Genomic DNA, 21,947 nt, shown 5'->3' with positions numbered 1-21,947 from the left:
ATGATAAAATTATTTTCAAATTTGAGGGATTGGTCTACAACTGTGCTGCCTGAGGGATCATCTCATATCTTTGTAGATTGTGTTTGAAAGCATCTTTAAAATTAGTTTGCTTTAGTGTTTGTAAAATTCATTTATGTGATTTTTTACTTGGAAGTCTTTGTTGTGAAAAATGTTTTTTTTTCCATTTTTTGGGATTACCAGATTACCTTACCTCTTTGTAGAATGCCTCTTTGTAGGTTTTTTCAGAAGCATTTTCTTTCAAAAATAGGAACCGATCTTCAATTTTTACGAATCCTTCTGTATATCTTTCTATTTATTTATTTAAAGTTGTTTCATTGTTCCCTTTTAGTGTGTTCAGCATACCAGAGTAATTAAAGCTTTCAGTGAGCTAGTGATCAGTGCTTAAGACTTGCTTAGACCTGAAAGAAATTTGTCAAATTGTAAGTAAGTTTTGAACTCTTTTTATTTAGTTTCTTCGATCAATGTTTTCATTCTCATCATATGTTTACTGAGCTTGTCTGCAGCTAGCTGCTTAGGGGTTACATGTTTGAAAAAGCAAGTTGTAACTAAAAATTTGTGTTACTGTCTGAGGAAACATGGTTTCATAAGAGATAAACATAGATGATGATATTCAATAGTTTTGAGCCTATGATATCAGTTATGAGCGGTGGTTCCTTGAGGAGTCATCTCACATCTTTGAGGGATAATTTCATAGTGCTCTAGCATTGTACTTGATTGCTTGCTTATAAAGGAAAAGTTTTTCTTTATAGTTTTTTCACCTTATGTTTTTGTTTGAATTTATGTTTAGTTGATCTTATTTTGTGAATGGTTTCATCCACGTTATACACAGACGACTAAATCCTTAGTTTTAAGCATGTGTGTTTATGTGCTACCCCAGGGATTGTCTAATGTCCGAGTAGATCACTCGATTAAGCTCGAGTGGTCATTTAACCTTTAGATGGTGCTTGATGGCGTCTCGTTGCAACTGTGAGAGGTGTGTTACCCTTGATGTTGAATGCATCATTGTTGCCATTGCTGTGTGTATGTTTATTATTATCATATTAAGCCATTTAAGTTACATTTATTTTGGGTTCGGCAGAGTTGCTACAAGTGGTCGTGGTTGTCTAAATAGAAAATGAGCAATCAAGAAGTTCAATTTGTCTTCGACTCACCGTTTTTGTAAAAGGGCAAGTAGTAAACTATGTTTATATTCTATTTTCTTCTCTTCTCCCTTAGGACGTTATACTCCAATTAGGCTTATGTGTTCAAGAGCTTTTGCATCTTGGTTTTTTGGGTTTTTAAGCCTTTGGTATGTTGGTTTCGTATGATTTATAGTATTCGTACGATCTTGGAAGTTGCAATGTTGGCTCAATATAGTAAAAAAATAGATTCTCTTTTATGGCGTTCACTATTTTGTTAGGATTAATTAATAATAATTAATAAGGGCGCAACTACAACACATTACATGGCTCAGCACCCTAAAAACTTGCGAAGTCCAATCTAATTGGCTAAAAAAAATGACGGGGCAATAACTAAAAATAAAGAAAAACAAACACAGAAAAAATAGGAGAAATTGAGAAACCAAAAAGAGAAATACAACGGACGAGAACAACACAAGTCCACCTTCTTCTTCCTTGAGAAAATTGTAGACGAACCTGAACCGGCCGATATTGATATTTCACTATAAGATTGCCTGTTTTTAAGTGAATAAGGATCTTTGTGTCGGAAAACCGATTCTCTTCCGCAACAAAAAATTTGGTTTTCATCAACAAAAAATGCAAGTGTTTTGGAAGAAATGGTCCTCCATGCTTCTTACGAACTACTTGTAAATGATGAGAAAAAATTGTGTGTTCTGGAGAAATTATTGATGATTCCTAGAGGTTCAAGAAGCATAATCAGAATTTGATTGTCGGAACTCTGAACTTTCAAGCATTGGAGAGTAGTTGTTGCGTTATTTCATTTTACTGTCTGTTCAATTTGTCGTGTTACTAATGATTTTGTAGCGGTATACTTTTGTTCTCTGTTTTGGTATCGTGCATAAATCTTTTCTACTATATTTGATCTATCTACTCAGATTTAGCATTTCCAATAATACTTTAGCTTGTTGTTGCTAGGTATGTAGTGTGTTGTCCCAAAAGTGTAGTGCAATTGAATTTCTGGTCGCAGAACCGGTTTTGTTCCTTATCATAGACTCCTTACCTTACGACATAGGAGGAGAGAAACTCTAAAATATTGTTAATGCTCTTGTTTTGTTTACATATATTCAAACACCTGCTAAATGAGGGGGTTCTCTTTTGCAGTGCACTATTAGGGAAGAAAACTTTTGTGTTGTTTCTCAAGGAAGAAGAAGGTGGACTTGTGTTGTTCTCGTCTGTTGTGTTTATCTTTTTGGTTTTCTCAATTTTGTGTGTTTGTTTTTCTTTATTTTTTAGTTATCACCACGTCATATTTTTTTAGCCAATCAGGATGGACTTCGCAAGTTTTTAGGGTACTGGGTCATGTGTTGTAGTGGTAGTGTTTGTTTTTCTCTATTTTTTAGTTATTACCACGTCATTTTTTTTCATTTTTTTTTAGCCAATCAGAATGGACTTCGCAAATTTTTAGGGTACTGGGTCATGTGTTGTAGTGGTGCCCACTTAATAATTGGAATCGTTCTTACTCTGAAAATAGTATCTGTCCTTGCAAAATAATGATTGTACAGTTGAAACAGTATAAGATTTGTATGAAAGTTTACTAAGTGTAATTTGAATCTGTTTGTTGCTTATTGTACAGTTAAAGCGGCAGCCAAGCTCCGTGATGTGGTCATTATTCTTTGAAATCCTATGTGAGATATAGGCAACGTTGTGGGATTCAACTTTGGGATAAATTCATACTCTCAGATTCTAATGCACCCAAATCTACAAAATGGAACTTATGAAGTTGTGATTTGGTTGTTGTTGATATCGTTGAGCAACTTTCTAGTCTCTGTCTCTGTGTCAGCAAAATGGACTTGAATCTGAAAAAAATGTAAAACAAGTGGGTTTTAACTCTTTAAGACTAAGCCCAGGCCCGGGACACCCATGTCGACCTACCCCGAAAAGAAAGCAAAACGTGATATGTATTTATGCTAACCTTTGGCGTGGTCCATGAGTCGAACTTGTGGCCTTTACATCCGAAGCGTGTGTCGTCCACAAGCTTAAAAACACACAACTCTTTCCAACAAACTCTCTCATCTTGAGAAAAATGGCTTCAGTGGCAAATGTAATTGGCGCTAGATTCACCTACAACAACCTATGTCCATTGAAAATCAATCAAACAAACAAAGCTTCATCATTCAAAGTAGTGACAAGTCAACGTGGTGTTAGTGTCAGAGCTGAAGCAATAAACACAGAAATTAGAAAGACTGAAGCCAAAGTAGTTGATTCTGTTGTAGTCACTGAACTCTCCAAACCCCTCACTGCTTATTGCAGGTAACTTACATTAATTCTCTCTTGCTGTTTTTAATAAAACAAAACGTTTCTCTAATTTTGTGAATATTGTAGGTGCTGGAGGTCAGGGACTTTTCCTTTATGTGATGGAAGTCATGCGAAGCACAACAAAGAAACTGGTGACAACGTTGGTCCTTTGCTCTTGAAGAAGCAGTAATCGTTTTGCACTTATGAATGAGTTGGTTTTTCACTTTTTCCCTTTGTTTTTTTTTTGTTTGTTATATCAACTTTTTGTAACAAAAGATATTGTTTCCATCTGTTATAACTTATAAGAATAAATTGAGACTGGGCATATGATGAAAATTTGATTACGTATGAATGTGAAATCTGTATTTCCTGAAATGCCATCTTTATTATTGAAATAATTGAATGAGATTGGGGAATAGTTGACCTCAATTGTAGGATTTAGATTCTTTTTGGTGTGGACATCAAGGACCAGAATTTCAAATTCGGATATCCTAAAAAAACACAAGATATATCGGATACAGGAGATATCTATTTTTTTTTGGTTGACCAGTCAAAATTTTGTTTTGTATATCTATATTAGAAATATCATCAATATATTAATAAAAATCAGTTAAAATCAATAATTTATATGAGTGAAATTGTAATATATATCGATAATCAGTTAAAAATCAATAATTTGTATATATATATATATATATATTAGAAATTGTAATATATATCGATAAAAACACGATTCAATATTCGGTAGAAATATATCAAATATTTCCATTTCGTATATCTAAAAAATAAAATATATGAGTGAAATCTCAAAAATCTCGGCAATATTTTGGGCATTAGTAGACATTGCCCACTTTAGAGAGTATTTGGTAGTTTGAGGTGCATATGGTACTATCTATAGATATCTTTCCTATGGATTGATTAAGAATATCTATTTGCAATATCGCAGAGCCATGTACATTTGGCGTTCTAGCACTTTGTAATCTCTTTAGAAGAACAAAGTAGTAACTAATAGTTTCCGATCACGTCCTTAGTTACTATGTTGAATTCAGATACTTAACCGTAATTTTGAGTATACTTGTTACCATATGACATCTTCGTAACTCTATGAGGGCCGCGAGTTGACTCTATTTTTGCTGCCATCTCTATTTGAGAAGGGAACACTGTTACCCTGTTGACCACGTTTCTTTGAGTCCCATCCAGTTCCTTTTCAGTTGATGATTTTGGTGTTGCAAAGTATTGTTTCACCGTCTTTTCTGGCCACAATGGTGTACTAGATGTTTTTCCGCACTTATCAGTATACCTACTTTTACCATTTGATCCCTCCTGTGAGAGACGTCAATTAACATTTTTAGGTGCCCAGTTGCATCTCTAATTGAGAATGCATCCGTTGCGTCCTGTGACTGTGTCTTTGAGTCTCACAAGGTCATACCTGTTTCTTTTTCAGCTTGAGGTGATTTCAGTTGGCATACACATACATGCCCTTTCTTTGGAAATTATGATCTGTATGATCTCACACGCAACACTTTGTAATACACGTGTACATGTTCCCACATGCAAGAGCCCCTTGGCCGTGTATTCAATAAATGAGTACATTTTAGGATTTTTTTTTTCAGCATTCAGGATTGTGGGGATTGTCCATAGTTTTGGTTTATCTCTTTGAGATGAAGATGGAGTTCGGGAGGATTTGTAGTAGACTGGGAATGAACTCACAAATTACATCCTAGGACTTAGGGTATCCTGAACATGTGTATCGGTGTATGAAAGTGTCTTAGAACTCACTCTTGCCAGTGTATATGGTTATTGAAGTAACCCAATGTGGTCTTTGGCGTGGCACAGTTGCACACTTGCACGTACCATGTCAGCAATTTCTGAATTTCCCTGTGCTCCAATGTCGGAGATGTTTAAGTGATTCATCAGATGTTTTACTAGTATTCTCAGTCCTTGCTCCCAAACAATCGAAGTTTTGTAGGCAGGCCCGGCCCTGAGATTTGAGAGGCCCTAGGCGAGCTCTCAAAGCGGGGCCTTAAGCTTTAACAAAAGAAAGAAAGAAGAAAATTATATAGACAAAAAAAAAAAAAATTGTTATTTATTTTGAAAGTAGGAGAAATGAAATCTAGCCCCACCAAGTCACAAACTAATTACATCAAGTAAAATATCATCGAAAATTTCCCCGTCTCACAGTTTTAGCTGCAAAATCAGTTATTACATTTGCATAGTCAAGCTCCTCTGCCAGAACTTTTTCAATAGATAGCATAGTTAATCCATTTAATTTATCTTGCGACATGGTCGATCGAAGGTAAGACTTAATCATCTTCAACTTTGAAAAGCTCCTCTCCGCAGAAGCAACTGTAACGGGTATAGTTAATAATATTCTATAAGCAATCCATGCATTTGGAAAGCAACTAGCCCTTAAGTTCAAATGGTTTAGCACTTCAATTGCCTTCTTTGCATCATCTGGTAAAACTTCTTTCAAGAGTTGCAATTCCAAAAATAACTCCGTCAATATCAGAAATGTTGTCATGTTTCAGAAACTCTGCTAAGTTGCCACAAGAAGCCTTTAAACTATCTCTGTCTATAGACTTCAACTTCTCCAAATTAAACAAGAACCCAAAATGTTTCTCATATACTTGAAACTGTTCAAACCTACTCTTAAGAGAAGAAATAGCTTGGTCAACAATAAAAATGAAGTAGTTGACTCTAAATGATTCTTCACCGATTTGTGGCACCTCTTTATCCGCATTTTCATCAAATTGTTTCTTTCTACGAATGATACGTTTTTCACGAAAAATAGGCTCAATTTGTATAGCACTTGCAACTTCTTTAACTTCTATCATTGCTTCTTCAAATCCGGTTTCTCTATACTTTTCAAAAAAGGAAATCAACCTTTGCGGTTCACTAATAGCGACATCAATCTGCATATCTTGGTTTGTAAGAGTTTGCTAACAACATTAACACCATTCAATATCGTGTGCCAAACAATCATACCAATCAAGAACTCAAAATTTTCAATATCATGTGTGGCTAGAGACTTCGGCTTCACTTTTAGTCTTGGATCATCACTAGTATCCATTAATTCAACTAAAGCATCTCTTATCTGTGGAGCTTGACTTCTAATCGCTTTAACACTTTCCACACGACTTTCCCAACGTGTTTGTGACAATGCCTTCAAAGTAAGATTGGGACCTTTTTTCACATGTTCTTTGAAAACTTTCCACCGTTTTGTAGAAGAAGAAAACAATGTATATACACGTTGCACCACTCCGAAAAAGGACACAGCTTTAGAGCAAGAGTTAGCCGTATCACACAATGCAAGATTTAGACTATGGCAACCACATGGCGTATAAAAAGCTCTAGGATTTATTTCGAGCAATCTTTTTTGTACGCCTTTGTGTTTGCCTTTCATATTAGATCCATTGTCATAGCCTTGTCCCCTTACATCATTAATATCAAGTTGAAGAGTGCTCAATACAGCTTTCAGCTCATTAAAGAGTCCCAAACCCGATGTATCGCCCACCTTCATAAATTCTAAAAAGAACTCTTCAATCTTAACTGGATTTGTTGAGACATCCACACATCGTATCACCAGCGACATTTGTTCTTCATGGCTTACATCTGAAGTGCAATAAAAAATAACTGAAAAGTACTTAGCCGCTTTAATTTTCTTAAGAATTGCATTTTTTACCTCACCTGCAAAAAAAATTATGATAACTCTTATAGTAATAGAATGTCACGGATTATCTACCCAAAAGAAAATGCATTAATAACGTCACCTGCTAACATCTGAATTAGTTCATTCTGAATGTTGTGGCCAAGATAATGATAGTGAATTTCATGACTTTCAATACGTCGGATGTGCTCTTGCAATATTGGATCAAATTCTGCAATCATTTCAATCATGCTCAAAAAAATGCCGTTGTTTTCTTCCTTAATCTTCTCATTGTCCTCGCGAAATGCCAAAGTATTTTTAGCAAGAGCTTTCACAAGAGCAAGTATCCTCAATAATAGTTGTCTCCAATGTTCTTTTTCTCGATTGATTTGTTGCTGCACACTCTTATCGATTGTTTCATTCTTTCCTAACCTATTTTCTAACTCACACCAACTATTCAAGTGTCTTTTGTGCTCAGCACTTTGTTCATGTTTTTGAAGCTTTTCACCAAGATTTTTCCAATTTGAACATCCTTCACTATCCAATTGAGAAAGCCTTCCTCGTTGCTTGAATAACTTACAACAAAAACAAAATACCCTGTCCACCAAATGAGAATAAACAAGCCACTTTCGATCTTGCTTCAAACCATTATCCATACGTCGCACATAGTGAAAGGTTGAAAAATGTCTACCTTCATTATCTCTAGGAAAATCAGTAACATTGTCTCTTATTGGACCTTTTTCGACCAAGAAATCCATATATTTCTGATCAATCTTATCCCAATTTGCTGGATCAAAATAGTTTGTCGGTCCATATTCTCCATTCTCATTCATAGCTTCATTAGGTTCTTCTTGACTTTCAATATTCATTGTCTCTTCATCTTCAGCATTTACTCTCTTCTAATTCAACATTATTCATCTCCTCTTCAGCTTCAACATTTGATCTTTCTTCAAATTCATCATTCCCCCTCTCGTCATGTTCCATATTCACTATATTTTCAAGCTCCTCATGCGCAACATCTTCATTAAAAGTCTCTATTTGTCCACTAGTAGAAAGAAATTTAAGAATACTTCCCGCCTGAGATTGAGCAAGTTCTTCTTGTTTTTGCTTCTTTTTTCTCTTAGCACTACCCGATGGATATTTTCTAGCGCTACTCATGATACTAACCACTCAACAGAATTTCTAAACAACAAAGACTAGCAAGTCAGACAACTAGCTTAGAACACTTTTCAAACTTTTGAGTCATTCAAAATATAGCATACATAAAACGAAAAATTCAATCAAATTCATATAAGATTATTGCTATAGAAAATTCAATCAAATTCATATAAGATTATTGCTACAAACAATTCAATCAAATTCATCCAATTTAAAAAGAAAAACAATAAATAGAGAATTGAGAAGGGTTAAGGGAACATACAAAGTATGTATATTGGGAGCACCTCTGCTAGCGTAGCAGTCTTGTTTGTAAGTTGTAACTCCTCAAAGACTAGGTTCTCTCTTCTATTTTTTTTTTTTTTTTTTTAGTTTCTCTGTTTCTTTTAAACTAACCTTAAACCCTTAGTTTTTTTTAAAAAAATAGAAAATACCGAAATAGAAAACTTCCAGGAGACCGAATATAACCGTACTGTTTGAATTGGTTTTGTTTTTTTGTTGGCTGGGCTGCTTAAATCAGTTGGGTCAATTGGTTTTGGGTCAATCTAATATTTGGGCTTTTATTTCTTTAGGTCAATCTAATGTTTGGATATGGGCTTTATTAGATAGTGGGTGGAGAATTAGGGGCCTTTTTTTTTGTCAACAAGTGGGGGCCCTAGGCGGTCGCCTAGTTGGCCTTGCCCCAGAGCCGGCCCTGTTTGTAGGTTGTGGAATCCATATGTCCTAAATGGTAATGTCTTGATGAGTGACAATCACCTACTTAACCTCACCTTATGAAGATGACCTAACCAGAAACCTGCAGGGATAAAGGAACTGACCTGGAAAGAATATGAAAAGGTGAAAAGAGTTTTACATATCGTTCACCTATGTGGGGATTTGAGGAAATAAACCAAGTTTGGAGGTGAGCTCGACTGGAGGCTAATGATCAATTAATGAATACGTTCATGGTGATGGGATGTATATGCCAAAAAAGTAGAAGAAGTATTGTGAATATAACACTGCGGAAACAACGTTACCCACTACAATAGATCAATTCTACATAAGAATCAATCTTTCTTACTAGACAAGACTTCAACACCCTCCAAGCAATATCCCAAAACTTCTCAATATCAAATAACAAGTATATAAAGTAAAACAATTAATGTAAAAGAAGAACAAACCACAAGACGAGATATATCGTGGTTCGGCAATTTGCCTACTTTCACACTGCGAGTTCCAAGCTTTACTAGATGTCTGGAGTAACAGATTATAAGTCTCTCAATCCACTCACAAAGAATGAACTCTCAACTCACAAAGAATTGCTCTCTTATAATCTCTCTCTTTCTTGGTTTTGGAAAAGTTAGGTTTCTATAGAAAAAACCTATATTTATACTATTTCGTAAAAACTTAGAAAAAGGCAAATTCGGCTTTGAAAACGGGTAGAAGAAGCGAGTCGCCTTCGGCTAAGCAAAAACTGAAGCTGGTCGCGCAAAGCAAAAGCTGGAGGTCACGAAAAAACATGAGCGCTAGGGCCCTCCCCAAGGCAAAAAGTGGCGGTGGTCGCGCCCTACACATGAGAGAGAAAAAAAATATTTTTTTCTCTACAATTCTCCACCTCGGTGAGGTTTTAACACATAAAACCGAGCCGAACACATCCAGTAAGAACACATCCATCCAGAAACTCGCAGTCCATTTGCCCCTAAGGGCCATGCCCACAAAAGGGCTCTATCAAGCATGTAGGATTTGGAGCAAGTCCAAACAGTGTTGGAACTTAACTCTGGTGACAACCTTAGTCAGCATATCAGCAGGATTGTCATGGGTGTCCACTTTCTCAAGTGCAACATCACCATCCTCAACGACATCCCGTATAAAGTGATAACGGACATCAATATGTTTGGTCCGAGCATGATGAACCTGGTTTTTCGCCAAATGAATAGCACTCTAACTATCACAATGCAAAGCAACACCGTTTACCGCTTCAATACCATATCATCCGGAAGACATCGGCCATAATGCCTCTTTTCATTGCCTGCCATCGCTATATATACCGCCTCAGTGGTAGATAAAGAAATCAGAGTTCATAGAAAGCATAGACCTCCAACTAACCAGTGCACCATGCATCATAAACACATAACCAGTAGTCGGTCGTCATCTATCTAGATCACCTGCATAATCTGAATCCACATATCCACTGACATAACAAGTGCCTCCACCATAAACTAATCCCACATCCAAGGTACCCGTCACCTTAATAGCCATTTCATTGCCTCCCAATGTTGCTTCCCAGGATTAGTCATATATCTACTTACAACACTAACGGCCTGTGAAATGTCTGGGCGTGTGCACACCATAGCATACATCAAACTGCCCACTGCATTAGCATAAGGAACATGTGTCATATGCTTTTATTCCTCCACCGAACTAGGAGAGAACTTAGCTGAAAGCCTAAAATGCCCAGCCAAAGGCGTAGAAACCGACTTTGCATTCTCCATACCAAAACGCGAAAGGACTTTCTGAAGGTATTTCTTCTGAGATACAACTATCCGTCGATTCTGTCTGTCTCTGTCAATCTCCATGCCAGTATCTTCTTGGCTCCATTTAAGTCTTTCATCTCAAACTCAGAGCTAAGTTGAGATTTCAACTTGTCTATCTCCACCATGCTTTTGGAAGCAATAAGCATGTCATCCACATAAAGCAGGAGATAAATGAAGTCATTACCACAACAATCATACTTTCTTCGGGTGTACTCATGTTGCATCATGAGCGTGTCAAAGCGCTTGTATCATTGCCTGGGCGATTGCTTTAACCCGTATGGTGACCGATTCAATTTGCATACATGATCATCTTTCTCAGCAACGACAAACCCTTCAGGTTGTCTCATATAGATCTCTTCCTCCAAGTCCCCATGCAAGAAAGCAGTTTTCACATCAAGTTGCTCTAACTCCAAGTCAAAGTGAGCAACTAAACTCAATAACACATGAATGGACGTATGTTTGACCACCGGGGAAAATACCTCATTGTAGTCGACTCCTTCCTTCTGTGAAAAACCCTTTGCTACAACTCTTGCCTTGTACCCAGTACTGTTGGACTCAGGAAGGACCTCTTTCTTTCTAAACACCCATTTACTGCCGATAGTCCTTTTGCCCTTTGGCAATAAAACTAGGTCCCATGTGTGATTTTTATCAAGAGATTCCATCTCTGCTTGCATAGCTACCAACCAATATCTGTAATGAGCATCTCTGACAGCTTCCTTGAAGTTATCTGGCTCATCATCTTCGATATTCGGTGCATATGCCACTAAATCCACCTAACCATAGTGTTTCACCAACTTCGCGTGCCCATACTTGTGCACTTCTTTAACTTGTCTCTTTGGCCTAGGGTCAGCCACTACAAGTTGCGGATGCTCTTGCTCTTCTTCCTGTTGTTGTGTGGTTGCACGATTTGGTACCTCATCATGATCTAACTAGTCATCTGCTGTATCAGACAACTCAAGCTTAGTAGCTTGAACTTCTATAGACTAACCATTCTGCCCAACTACTTCCGGCTTACTGAACGATAACACGGAAGTCTCATCAAAGGTAACATCTCTGCTGACTAGGAACTTGTGGTCTTCTAGAGACCACAATCTGTATCCCTTTACCACATTTGCGAAGCCTAAGAATATGGCCTTCTTAACTCTAGGATCTAGCTTGCTTTCTCACATGGTAGTAAGCTGTCGATCCAAACACTCGCAAAATACTATAATCAACTATGTTACCTGACCACACCTCATAAGGTGTCCTCATAATCGATAGGTAATACCATAATTAGCGGTGATCTATTGTATGCGGGTAACATGCCATGGACACAATTTGATCCGCCTAATACTCTTTGCCTGGGACGGCATTAGATAATAACCATCTTGCTCTTTTCAAGCAAGGTTATATTCATCCTCTTTGCCATTCCATTCATTTTGGCGTGCTTTTATCTGTCTAATGTCCGGCAATTTTTATTGTTACAAGACAAAACTCTTAGAAAGGTCCATAGGTATACTTTCGGTACCATTGTCGGACCGTAATGTCTTTACCTTCCTATCATGCGATTCTCAACCCCTTGCCTTCCACTTCTTAAATGTCTCAAATACTTCATCTTTCGATTTCATCATATACACCCACACATACACATCATAGCAATAATGAGACATAATAGTATGATCATCAATGAATGAGACATAATAGCGGTTATCTCCCTTTAAAGCCACCACATACATGGAGGTCCCCAAACATCCGTATGCACATAGTCAAGGATGCGTTGTTGTGCTTGTTTGACTTGAACTTGACTCTGATAAATCGCTTCCCATAGACGCAATGCTCATTAAAGAACCCCATACTTGGCTTCTTAAAATTCTTCAAGAACCCTAAAAATTTTAAACACACAACTTCGGACAAACCCTTTTCACTCATATGCCCTAAACGCATATGTCATATCTTAGTGCACTCATAATCATTACTACATGCACCCACTGCTACATCGCCTATCACCGTACTACCTATCAGAGTATACAAAGTTCCATGTTTTTGACCAACTAAAGAGTCATTAACAATATTTAGGAGTCCACCTTCGCCCACAAACTTGTGGCCTTTGGAATCCAAGGTACCAAGAGAAATAAGACTTTTCTTTAGCTCAGGAACATGTCTCACATCGGTTAAATTCCTCACTACACCATTATACATCTTGACCCGTATAGTTCCAATTCCTACCGTCTTACAAGCAACGTCATTACCCATCAAAACGGAACCACCATCAATGCTCTCATAAGAAGTAAACCACTTTCTATTTGGGCACATATGATAGGAACATCCAGAATCAAGAATCCACCTTTCGGTCATATAGTCTTGTGTGGACACACAGAGACTGAACTCATCCTCTTCAGAGCCTGAAGCATAACTTGCCTCAATTTTTGCCTTACCTTTCTTCTGACCATCTCTCTTGTTCTCTAGAACCCTATTTTTTTTGGTGAGGACAATTACTTGCGTAATGTCCCTTTTCATTGCAATTGTAGCATTGTACATGTTTTAAAGGCTTCTTTGACTTGGACCTAGAATTCTCATTACTTATAGAATTTTGTTCATACGAATTTTCTCTTGCCACTAGCCCCTGACCTGCATCAATGATATTCTCTTCACGTGTCTTCTTCATCAACTCATAAGAAAGAAGTACACTTTGAACTTCGTCAAGATCGACGACTTCTCTGTTCATAAATGTAGTCATTAGATGCTCATCGCTTTCTGGCAAGGAGAATATCAAATATGTTGCTTAATCTTCATCATCCATCTTCATACCAACATTCAAATAATCCGCTAGACGTCGACGGAACTCACTAACGTGCTCTTGCATCGTTGAATCATCGACCATCATGTACCGATAAAGGCGCTTCTTAAGATACATCTTGTTCGTTATGATCTTGGTCATATACATAGACTCTAGTTTGAGCCAAATATCGGCAGCAGTATTTTCTCTCATCACACTATACATGACCTCATTAGCAAGATATAACCAGATTGATGAACAAGCCTGAAGATCGAACTCTTCCCAATCATCATTACTCATATTCGCCGCCTTAGATTTAATCCCTTTTAAAGTCTTGTGCAAACCTTGTTGGATGAGGATGTCCTTTACTTGGACTTACCAAATCCCAAAGTTATTCTTCCCATTAAACTTATCTACTTCAAACCTTGCGTTTGACATCTTGGGAGCCATCTTTCAAGTTACACACAATAACCAAAAAATAATTTCACTTCGGAATTTAATCGAACACCTTATCTACACAAATTTCGAGCACTAAACTCAAAATCCTAGGTCGTAAACCTATGCTCCGATACCAATTATTGTGAATATAACACTGTGGAAATAACGCTACCCACTACAATAGATCAATCCTACACAAAAATCAATCATTCTTACTATACAAGACTTCAACACCCTCCAAGCAATATCCCAACACTTCTCAATATCAAATAACAAGCATATAAAGTAAAACAATTAATGTAAAAGAATAACAAACCACAAGACGAGATATATCGTGGTTCGGCAATTTGCCTACTTCCATACTGCGAGTTCTAAGCTTTACTAGATGTCCGGAGTAACAGATTACAAGTCTCTCAATCCACTCACAAAGAATAAACTCTCAACTCACAAATAATTACTTTCTTATAATCTCTCTCTTTCTTGGTTTTGAAAAAGTTAGGTTTCGACAGAAAAAACCTATATTTATACTATTTCAAAAAACTTCTGAAAAAGGGCAAATTCGTCTTTGAAAACGGTAGAAGCGTGTCGTTAACGGCCCTCGGCTAAAAGCAAAAATTTCCTGGTCGCGCTTTAAGGTCATTTAAGGTCAATTGAAAAACATGAGCTGGTTTTTGAAAAGTTAGGGCGAGCCTTTGCCAAGGCAAAAAAGTGAGCGCCCTACACGTGAGAGAGAAAAAAATACCTTTTTCTCTACAAGAAGGATAACACAATGATCTAGATTATGCTTCACTGAAAATTTGATGAAGAAATTCATTTTAGGTTTAGGCCTATAGGGATGGTAAAACTATTTGACATAGATATATATTATCTTCCCTGTTAATTCAGGTATTGTTGCGCCTCTAGTGGACTCACAATCGTCAGCTTCTGCTGTCTTTCTTATTGATTCATTCCTGTTGGCACATGGAAGTCACACGAACATGTGCGGTGGCTCATTGTAATAAATTGGTAAGCCGCGCCGAGTTCTGTTTTAGAAACAGAAACTGTTGATGCTTACTTGCTTTTCATGATCATAATCCAAATCAAACTACTTTTCTTAAAAGCTTTATAATAGCATCAGCATCACCGTTCGGATGACTCGGAACCACAGTTACAGTATATACTTGTATAGAAAAGGATACCATAACAAGTCACCCTAAGTAAAATGTTTCAGATGAGGGGTCATGTGCTGGTCATCTTCAGTTAGAAGGTCAAAGAGGTGTCATTCGGGATGAAATGCTCAAATGCTATTAGAAGCTGCGGGTCTCCCAACTACGTCTCAGACTGATTGGTCTATAAATTGTCACCTGACTGTGATAGAGTCTCCAAATAGGTCGTCAGAGACAATCTTCTTAACTTATAGTTCTGAAAGAGTTTGGAGGCGTTCCATACTTCCATGCATTGGATCAAGCTCCTCTGTTGGTATTTGGCCATTATTATAACCTTTATTGGTAACAGACCATGTTAGTGACATTAGGGAGGAAAAGCTATGAGCTTATGCTACATTTCAATGTGATACTAAATGTATTACTCAGTAGAAGTAAACCAAGTCAGACACTGGCAGTTGGGAAAGAGACTACAGATTATTGATGGGTAGGGGTGAAATGTTTTAGTGATATATTCCTCCTCTTAAAATAACTTTAAAATAAGTATCAAACTAAGTACCAAATCTAAAACAAACCACAACTTCATCTATAAAATAATTTAAAACTAATGTTTTATTGATATAATCTACTAACCATAAAGAACATCTCTACAAAAATTCAACTCGTTTCATATTTTCTAACTAACTTAGATAAAAATTATTGCCCACTTTTGAAAAAATATCTAACGGTCCAGAAATATCAAGTTTTTGCAATAATTTTTTGCCAATGTTAAAAATTGTCAAACAAGTTGAATTTTTGTAAATATGATATTTATGGTTAGTAGATCATATTTAAAAAAAAAAGGTTTTAAATCATTTTGTAGGTGAAGTTGTAGATTGTTTTAGATTTAGTACTTAGTTTGATACTTATTTTAAGGTCATTGTAGGAGTCGGGCCCGGGCTGTATATATATATATACAAGTATGCGAACCGTGCTACACATCGGTTTTTTTCAAATCGTCAAACCTGCCACTCTAACATCTTTAAAAAAACAATATAAAAACATTAGGAGGGGTTGATTATAATTTCATAATAGGTTTTTTTTAAATAATATGAAAGCTAATTCTAATTTCAGTGAGGCGATGGAGTTTTTTTGTAAATTACTTAAAACGGATGGAGCTTATTAGAATAATTGAGGGAGGTGTTTTTAAATTGTAAAATATGAGAGATTAGAAATAGCATATTCGGTTTAGAAGTATGGTCCTGATCGATAACCCGGCTATCATATAGTGTAGAGATATACAATCCAGATCTTAGAAGTACATACTTAATTTTAAGTTAAAATAAATACGTAAGTAAAACTTTACTTATAAAATGAATTCAAACCCAATTTTTTCTGGATATCTTTTACTCACCTTAAAGACCATCTTTATAAAATTTTAGCTCATTTGGAAACCTCTAACCTAGATAAAAATTGTTGTCATCTTTAAAAATAAATCTAATAGTATATAAAATAGTGTTTTTGCAATCATCTTTTGCGTAGGTTAGAGATTTCCAAATAAATTGAAATTTTGTAGAGATGATGTTTATGGTGAGTATATGATATCCACAAAAAAATAAGTTTTAATTCAAGATAAAATTTTACTTACGTACTTATTTTAACTTAAAATTAGTATGTACTTCTAAAATCCGGACTGATATATATATACACACACGAGCAGGTTCTGTTTACCACACTTTTTATACCATAGTTTATACCATGCCCCAACTTTATGTACAACATTAATTATAACTTAATTTTTTGTGGATGTATTCAATTAACCATGAAGATCGATCATCTCTACAAAAATTCAACTAATTTGATAATGTTTAACTATGTCAAAAGATGATTGCAAAATCGTAAAATCTGAGCCGTTTAAAATAAATAAAAATTGAAAACGATTTTTAACTAGGTTAGAGATTTATAAATGAGATGAATTTTTGTGGAGATGTTATCAATGGTTAGTAGATCATATCCACAAATTAGTAGCACGTAACACATCTTGTAGGGGGGTATGGTAAAAAAAACTTGTTCAATATATATATATATATATAGAGAGAGAGAGAGAGAGAGAGAGAGAGAGAGAGAGAGAGAGAGAGAGAGAGAGAGAGAGAGAGACTCTATCCAGAGAGAGAGAGAGAGAGAGAGAGAGAGAGAGAGAGAGAGAGAGAGAGAGACTCTCATTATAGCCATTCCCAAAATGTACAAAACCATATCTTATCCTACCAGTTGAATTAAGAGTTGATATTTTGTAGATATGATTTCCCCACCATAAATAACATACCCACCAAATTTTGGCTTATTCAAATATGTCTAATCTAATAAAATGTTATTATGAAATCAGAAAATTCTGGACCATTAAATAAATGTTCAAAATTGAATAGTAGTGTTTGCAACGTTAGACATATCTAAATAATAAGAAAATTTGTTGGCATGTTATCAATTGTGTAGTGAGAAGATCATATCCACAAAAATGGGGTTTTAATTCAATTTGTAAATCGATAAAGTGGTTCGGGATTGGCTTTAATGGGAGTGGCATATATATATTATTTGAAATTTCAGAGTCTTACTTTGAACATTAATTTTTTTTCCCTAAAGATAAAGATAAAGATTAATATTTATTATGTTAGATGTGTGAGTTAAGTTGTGGGATAGTTGGGAACCTATTTGAAGGTGCTTTATTTAGTTTTGATTTATCCAAAAAAAAAAAAATGAAAAGCCGATTTAGTAGTTGCTATAATCAGATCATATGTAGTATATTTCATTACTACAACATATTACCCTTGCACTTTTAATATATATATTACGTACTTATTTTAACTTAAAATAAGTATGTATTTCTAAGATCCACACACACACATATATATTTCAAATGTTATTTGAAATTTAAGAGTCTTACTTTGAACATTAATTTTTTTTCCTAGAGATAAAGATTAATATTTATTCTATTAGATGTGAGAGTTAAGTTGTGGGCTAGTTCGGGACCTATTTGAAGGTGCTTTATTTAGTTTTGATTTATCCAAAAAAATAAAATCATGTCATATATATAGTATATGTCATTACTACAACATATTACAACATATATATATATATATACTTATATATATATATATATATATATATATATATATATATATTTTTTTTTTTTTTTTTCCAAAATCAAAATAGAGTCATGTACTCAAAATTTATTACACATTAAAAAATAAGGGATTTAAATTAAAATAAACAAAAATCAATGGGGTAGCAAGCTAAGTGTCACTTTCACCTTCTCTCGTCTTTATTATCTCTTCATTCTCACTCTCATTTTTCACCCTCAGTTATTCACTTTCTCTATTCAACCTCTCTCTCTCTCTCACAGGAGGCTCTTCATTCTCCAAACCACCGCACCATGGGCATCGTTAAATTTCCCTACCTACTCCCAATAGTGATTATGGTCTCCATCTCTCTAATCTACTCTCATACTTTCGCCTATAATGTCCTAATACCAAAGGTTCCAGCACTTGAGAGCAGGAACACTCTGCTTGTGCTGGTTGGAGGTATAGGGGAGTTGGCACTTGGTGTTTTTACGTTTCTCTACATCCTAATGTGTTTTGCTTATGTTAGAAATTTTCACATGAGTTGAAATTTTGTAGAAATGTTGTTTATGGTAAGTAGATGATATCCACAAAAAATTTAGTTTTAATTCATTTTCTAGATGAAGTTTTACTTACGCACTTATTTTAACTTAAAATAAGTATTTACTTTTAATATTTGGATTAAAATAAGTATATATATATAATAATAATAAAAAGTAGCTACTTAAGTTAACTTAAAATAAGTACGTAAGTAAAACTTCACCCATAAAATGAATTCAATCCTAATTTTTTGTGGATATGATATACTTAACATTATATATATATATAATAATAATAACAAAATTACTTAAGTTAACTTAAAATAAGTACTTAAGTAAAAACCCATAAAATGAATTCAATCCTAATTTTTTGTGGATATGATATACTTAACATTAAGATCATCTCCACAAAATTTCAGCTCATTTGGAAACCTCTAACATAGATAAAAATTGTTGTTATCTTTAAAAGGAAATCTAATGGTAAGTTGTTATCTTTTTATGTATATATATATATGGGGCTAGCTACCTTGGCAGCTTATTTTGACAGTTTATCTTGACATTTACAACTTACACAATGAACTAATAGCTGATTTTTTTGGAATATGTTTTCCATACAATAGAGATCATCTCCACAAATTATCAAAACATTTGAACATGTCTAACCTTGTTTGTCAAAAGTTGTGTTTAAGTTCAATATTTATCTAACTGTCCACAATTTTAGCACTCTTTTTAATAAAACTAGACATATCCAATTGAGACGAGTTTTGAGGGAGATTATATCCAAGATAGGAAGAAATTCTCTACCAAAAATCAGATCTTAGTTTAATGTACAAATTCACTTTTAGGTTTTGGATGTCAAGATAAGTTGTCAAGGTAGCCAACCCCTATATATATACGCACACATGAGATGGTTCCGTTTACCACACTTTTTATACCATAGTTTATACCATGCCCCACAACTTTATGTACAATGCTAATTATAACCTATTTTTTTGTGGATGTATTCAACTAACCATGAATATCATCTCTACAAAATTTCAACTAATTTGATAATGTTTAACTATGTCAAAAGATGATTGCAAAATCGTAAAATCTGAGCCGTTTAAAATAAATAAAAATTGAGAACGATTTTTAACTAGGTTAGAGATTTATAAATGAGACGAATTTTTATGAAGATGTTATCAATAGTTAGTAGATCATATCTACAAATTATTAGTACTTAACACATCTTGTAGGGGGGTGTGGTATAAACTATGGTATAAAAATATGGTAAACATAACCTACTCGATATAGTTTAAATATTATTTGAAATTTCAGAGTTTTACTTTGAACATTAATATTTTTTCCTAAAGATAAAGATTAATATTTATTCTGTTAGATGTGTGAGTTAAGTTGTGGGCTAGTTCGGGACCTATTTGAAGGTGCTTTATTTAGTTTTGATTTATCCAAAATAATAAAATCATATCGTATGTAGTAGTATATGTTATTACTACTACATACCCACACAGATATATTACTCCTGCACTTTTAACACACACCCACACACACACACAGATATATATATATATCACACACTGCGTAGATGGCTTGGAAGTGTATTTGAAGTGAGCGTGATACTAAGTAGTTGAAAATCCTTGTTCATAGATCTAATAGTATAAGTATTTCTTTCCACTTTCTGATTGTGTGTTGTTTTCACATATATCGACTCCAAAGGTTTGTGGCTTATGTTTATGACATAGTTACCAAGAAGTGAAATGCATGCTAATTTATTGCATTTTTAATGCAGGTTGAGCTTCATGTGTTGTTGTCGTCAGTCCCTACTGGAGGACATATGCACAAGGAACCCAAGAGCTTATAGAAGTGGCTGCTTGTGGGTCTACTTTATGGCATTGTAGTTACTGTAGTGGTTGGAGGATTTATAGTTTGGTGGTGGAGGCGATCACAAATGAAGGAAAAAAAAAAGCATCTTGAATAGGAGAGAATCCAATAGCAGCAAAGAGCAAAAATAGATCATAGAAGATTAGAAGCAACAGTTAAAATGAGAGTTTTGGCGCTCACACACACACACACACACATATATATTATTTGAAATTTCAAAATCTTACTTTGAGCATTAATTTTTTCCTAAAAATAAAGATTAATATTTATTATGTTAGATGTGTGAGTTAAGTTGTGGGCTAGTTGGGAACCTATTTGAAGGTGCTTTATTTAGTTTTGATTTATCCAAAAAAATAAAATGAAAAACCGATTCAGTAGTTGCTATAATCATATCATATGTACTATGTCATTACTACAATATATTACCCCTACACTTTTAATCGGGCCGGCTATTTTGACATACCAAGCCAACCGTCAGATCTTGTTGAATCTAACGCTCTACATATGCATCTAAAAAATAAGCCAAACAAAAAAAAAAAAGAGGATAAAATCGACATTTCCTTTTTCCACAAAAGAAAATCCCGCGTCTTCTTCCTCAGTTTTTTCACGGAAAAACTCGTTTACTTCCTTCACGTTTTTTTTTTTTTCCCCAAAAACAAGACACCAATGACAAGAACGAGTCGCCATCTCTCACCAAAAAAACTATTCTTATCATCTTACGCTTGTGTAGAAGTCTGGTGGTGAGCATACGTCAAAGTGGGTGTGACGAAAATCCAAATACCATTTATCTCCCATGAATACTCTGACCTGTAGTGTGCAATGCTATTAACCCATTTGTTTCTGTTTTTGACAAGGATAACCAATTTTCTTAAAAACCCACGCTTCATGGCAAAGCCTGCTGTCATTCTGTTGATCAAAATAATTGTTCGGGCAGTGGTGGTACTTGAAATTGCTACCCGAAAATCATGTCCTAGTCTTTCTCATATGCAAATGATTGGTACATTGAAATTGCTACCCGAAAAACTTGTAACGTTTCTTCGCATACACTTACAATGAAGAATCAAAGAGTAATTTTTTTGGAAAATCATATGCGGTAGAGTGGTTCAAGATATCGAGTATGATTATATATAAAACCAGACTATTCTTCTGTGTCAAATCGACTATGATTGTAATTTTTCTCGTTGATGCAAATACTTTTAAGTTTTAACACATAACGCTCAAGGTCCTTAAGCAAGTAGAAGCTTCCTGGCAAAGCTTCAACCAAAGAGCTTGGGTTGTTCACTTCATTGATTTGACTTCCCTTTACTTAAGATTAAACATTTAATTAGATCTAGTTAGTTTATAACTGAATACGA

The 21,947-nt window shown here is 35.1% G+C and overlaps 2 protein-coding genes and 1 pseudogene across 2 annotated transcripts; 1 reads left to right on the top strand and 2 right to left on the bottom strand.

Annotated features, from left to right (window-relative positions):
• The first annotated feature begins 3,149 nt into the window (after positions 1 to 3,149).
• On the top strand, positions 3,150 to 3,778 carry NEET (2 iron, 2 sulfur cluster binding protein). The gene is made up of 2 exons (XM_086597627.1): positions 3,150 to 3,449; positions 3,522 to 3,778. Exons 1-2 carry the CDS (start codon positions 3,223 to 3,225, stop codon positions 3,622 to 3,624), a joined length of 330 nt encoding a protein of 109 aa, XP_086453753.1. The 5' UTR covers positions 3,150 to 3,222; the 3' UTR covers positions 3,625 to 3,778.
• Positions 3,779 to 5,410: 1,632 nt separating this feature from the next.
• On the bottom strand, positions 5,411 to 6,311 carry LOC147514187 (uncharacterized; annotated as a pseudogene).
• A 1-nt stretch (position 6,312) lies between these two features.
• LOC147514186 (uncharacterized) lies at positions 6,313 to 7,949 on the bottom strand. Its single transcript, XM_086599003.1, has 2 exons — positions 7,205 to 7,949; positions 6,313 to 7,121 (listed from the first exon to the last, which is right to left on the bottom strand). Exons 1-2 carry the CDS (start codon positions 7,947 to 7,949, stop codon positions 6,313 to 6,315), a joined length of 1,554 nt encoding a protein of 517 aa, XP_086455129.1.
• Positions 7,950 to 21,947: the final 13,998 nt, after the last annotated feature.

Source organism: Coptis chinensis, chromosome 3, assembly GCF_015680905.1.
Source record: "Coptis chinensis isolate HL-2020 chromosome 3, ASM1568090v1, whole genome shotgun sequence".
Lineage (NCBI taxonomy): Eukaryota > Viridiplantae > Streptophyta > Magnoliopsida > Ranunculales > Ranunculaceae > Coptis > Coptis chinensis.
This window is presented reverse-complemented; position numbering and strand designations above follow the sequence as displayed.

Bases quoted from the DNA above. Each gene is read 5' to 3' on its own strand.
- NEET (XM_086597627.1), top strand. From the start codon at position 3,223: ATGGCTTCAGTGGCAAATGTAATTGGCGCTAGATTCACCTACAACAAC. The intron at 3,450-3,521 runs GTAACTTACATT...TGAATATTGTAG, and splicing joins CCCCTCACTGCTTATTGCAG to GTGCTGGAGGTCAGGGACTT.
- LOC147514186 (XM_086599003.1), bottom strand. From the start codon at position 7,949: ATGAATATTGAAAGTCAAGAAGAACCTAATGAAGCTATGAATGAGAAT. The intron at 7,122-7,204 runs GTGACGTTATTA...TTTTTTTTGCAG, and splicing joins ACTAATTCAGATGTTAGCAG to GTGAGGTAAAAAATGCAATT.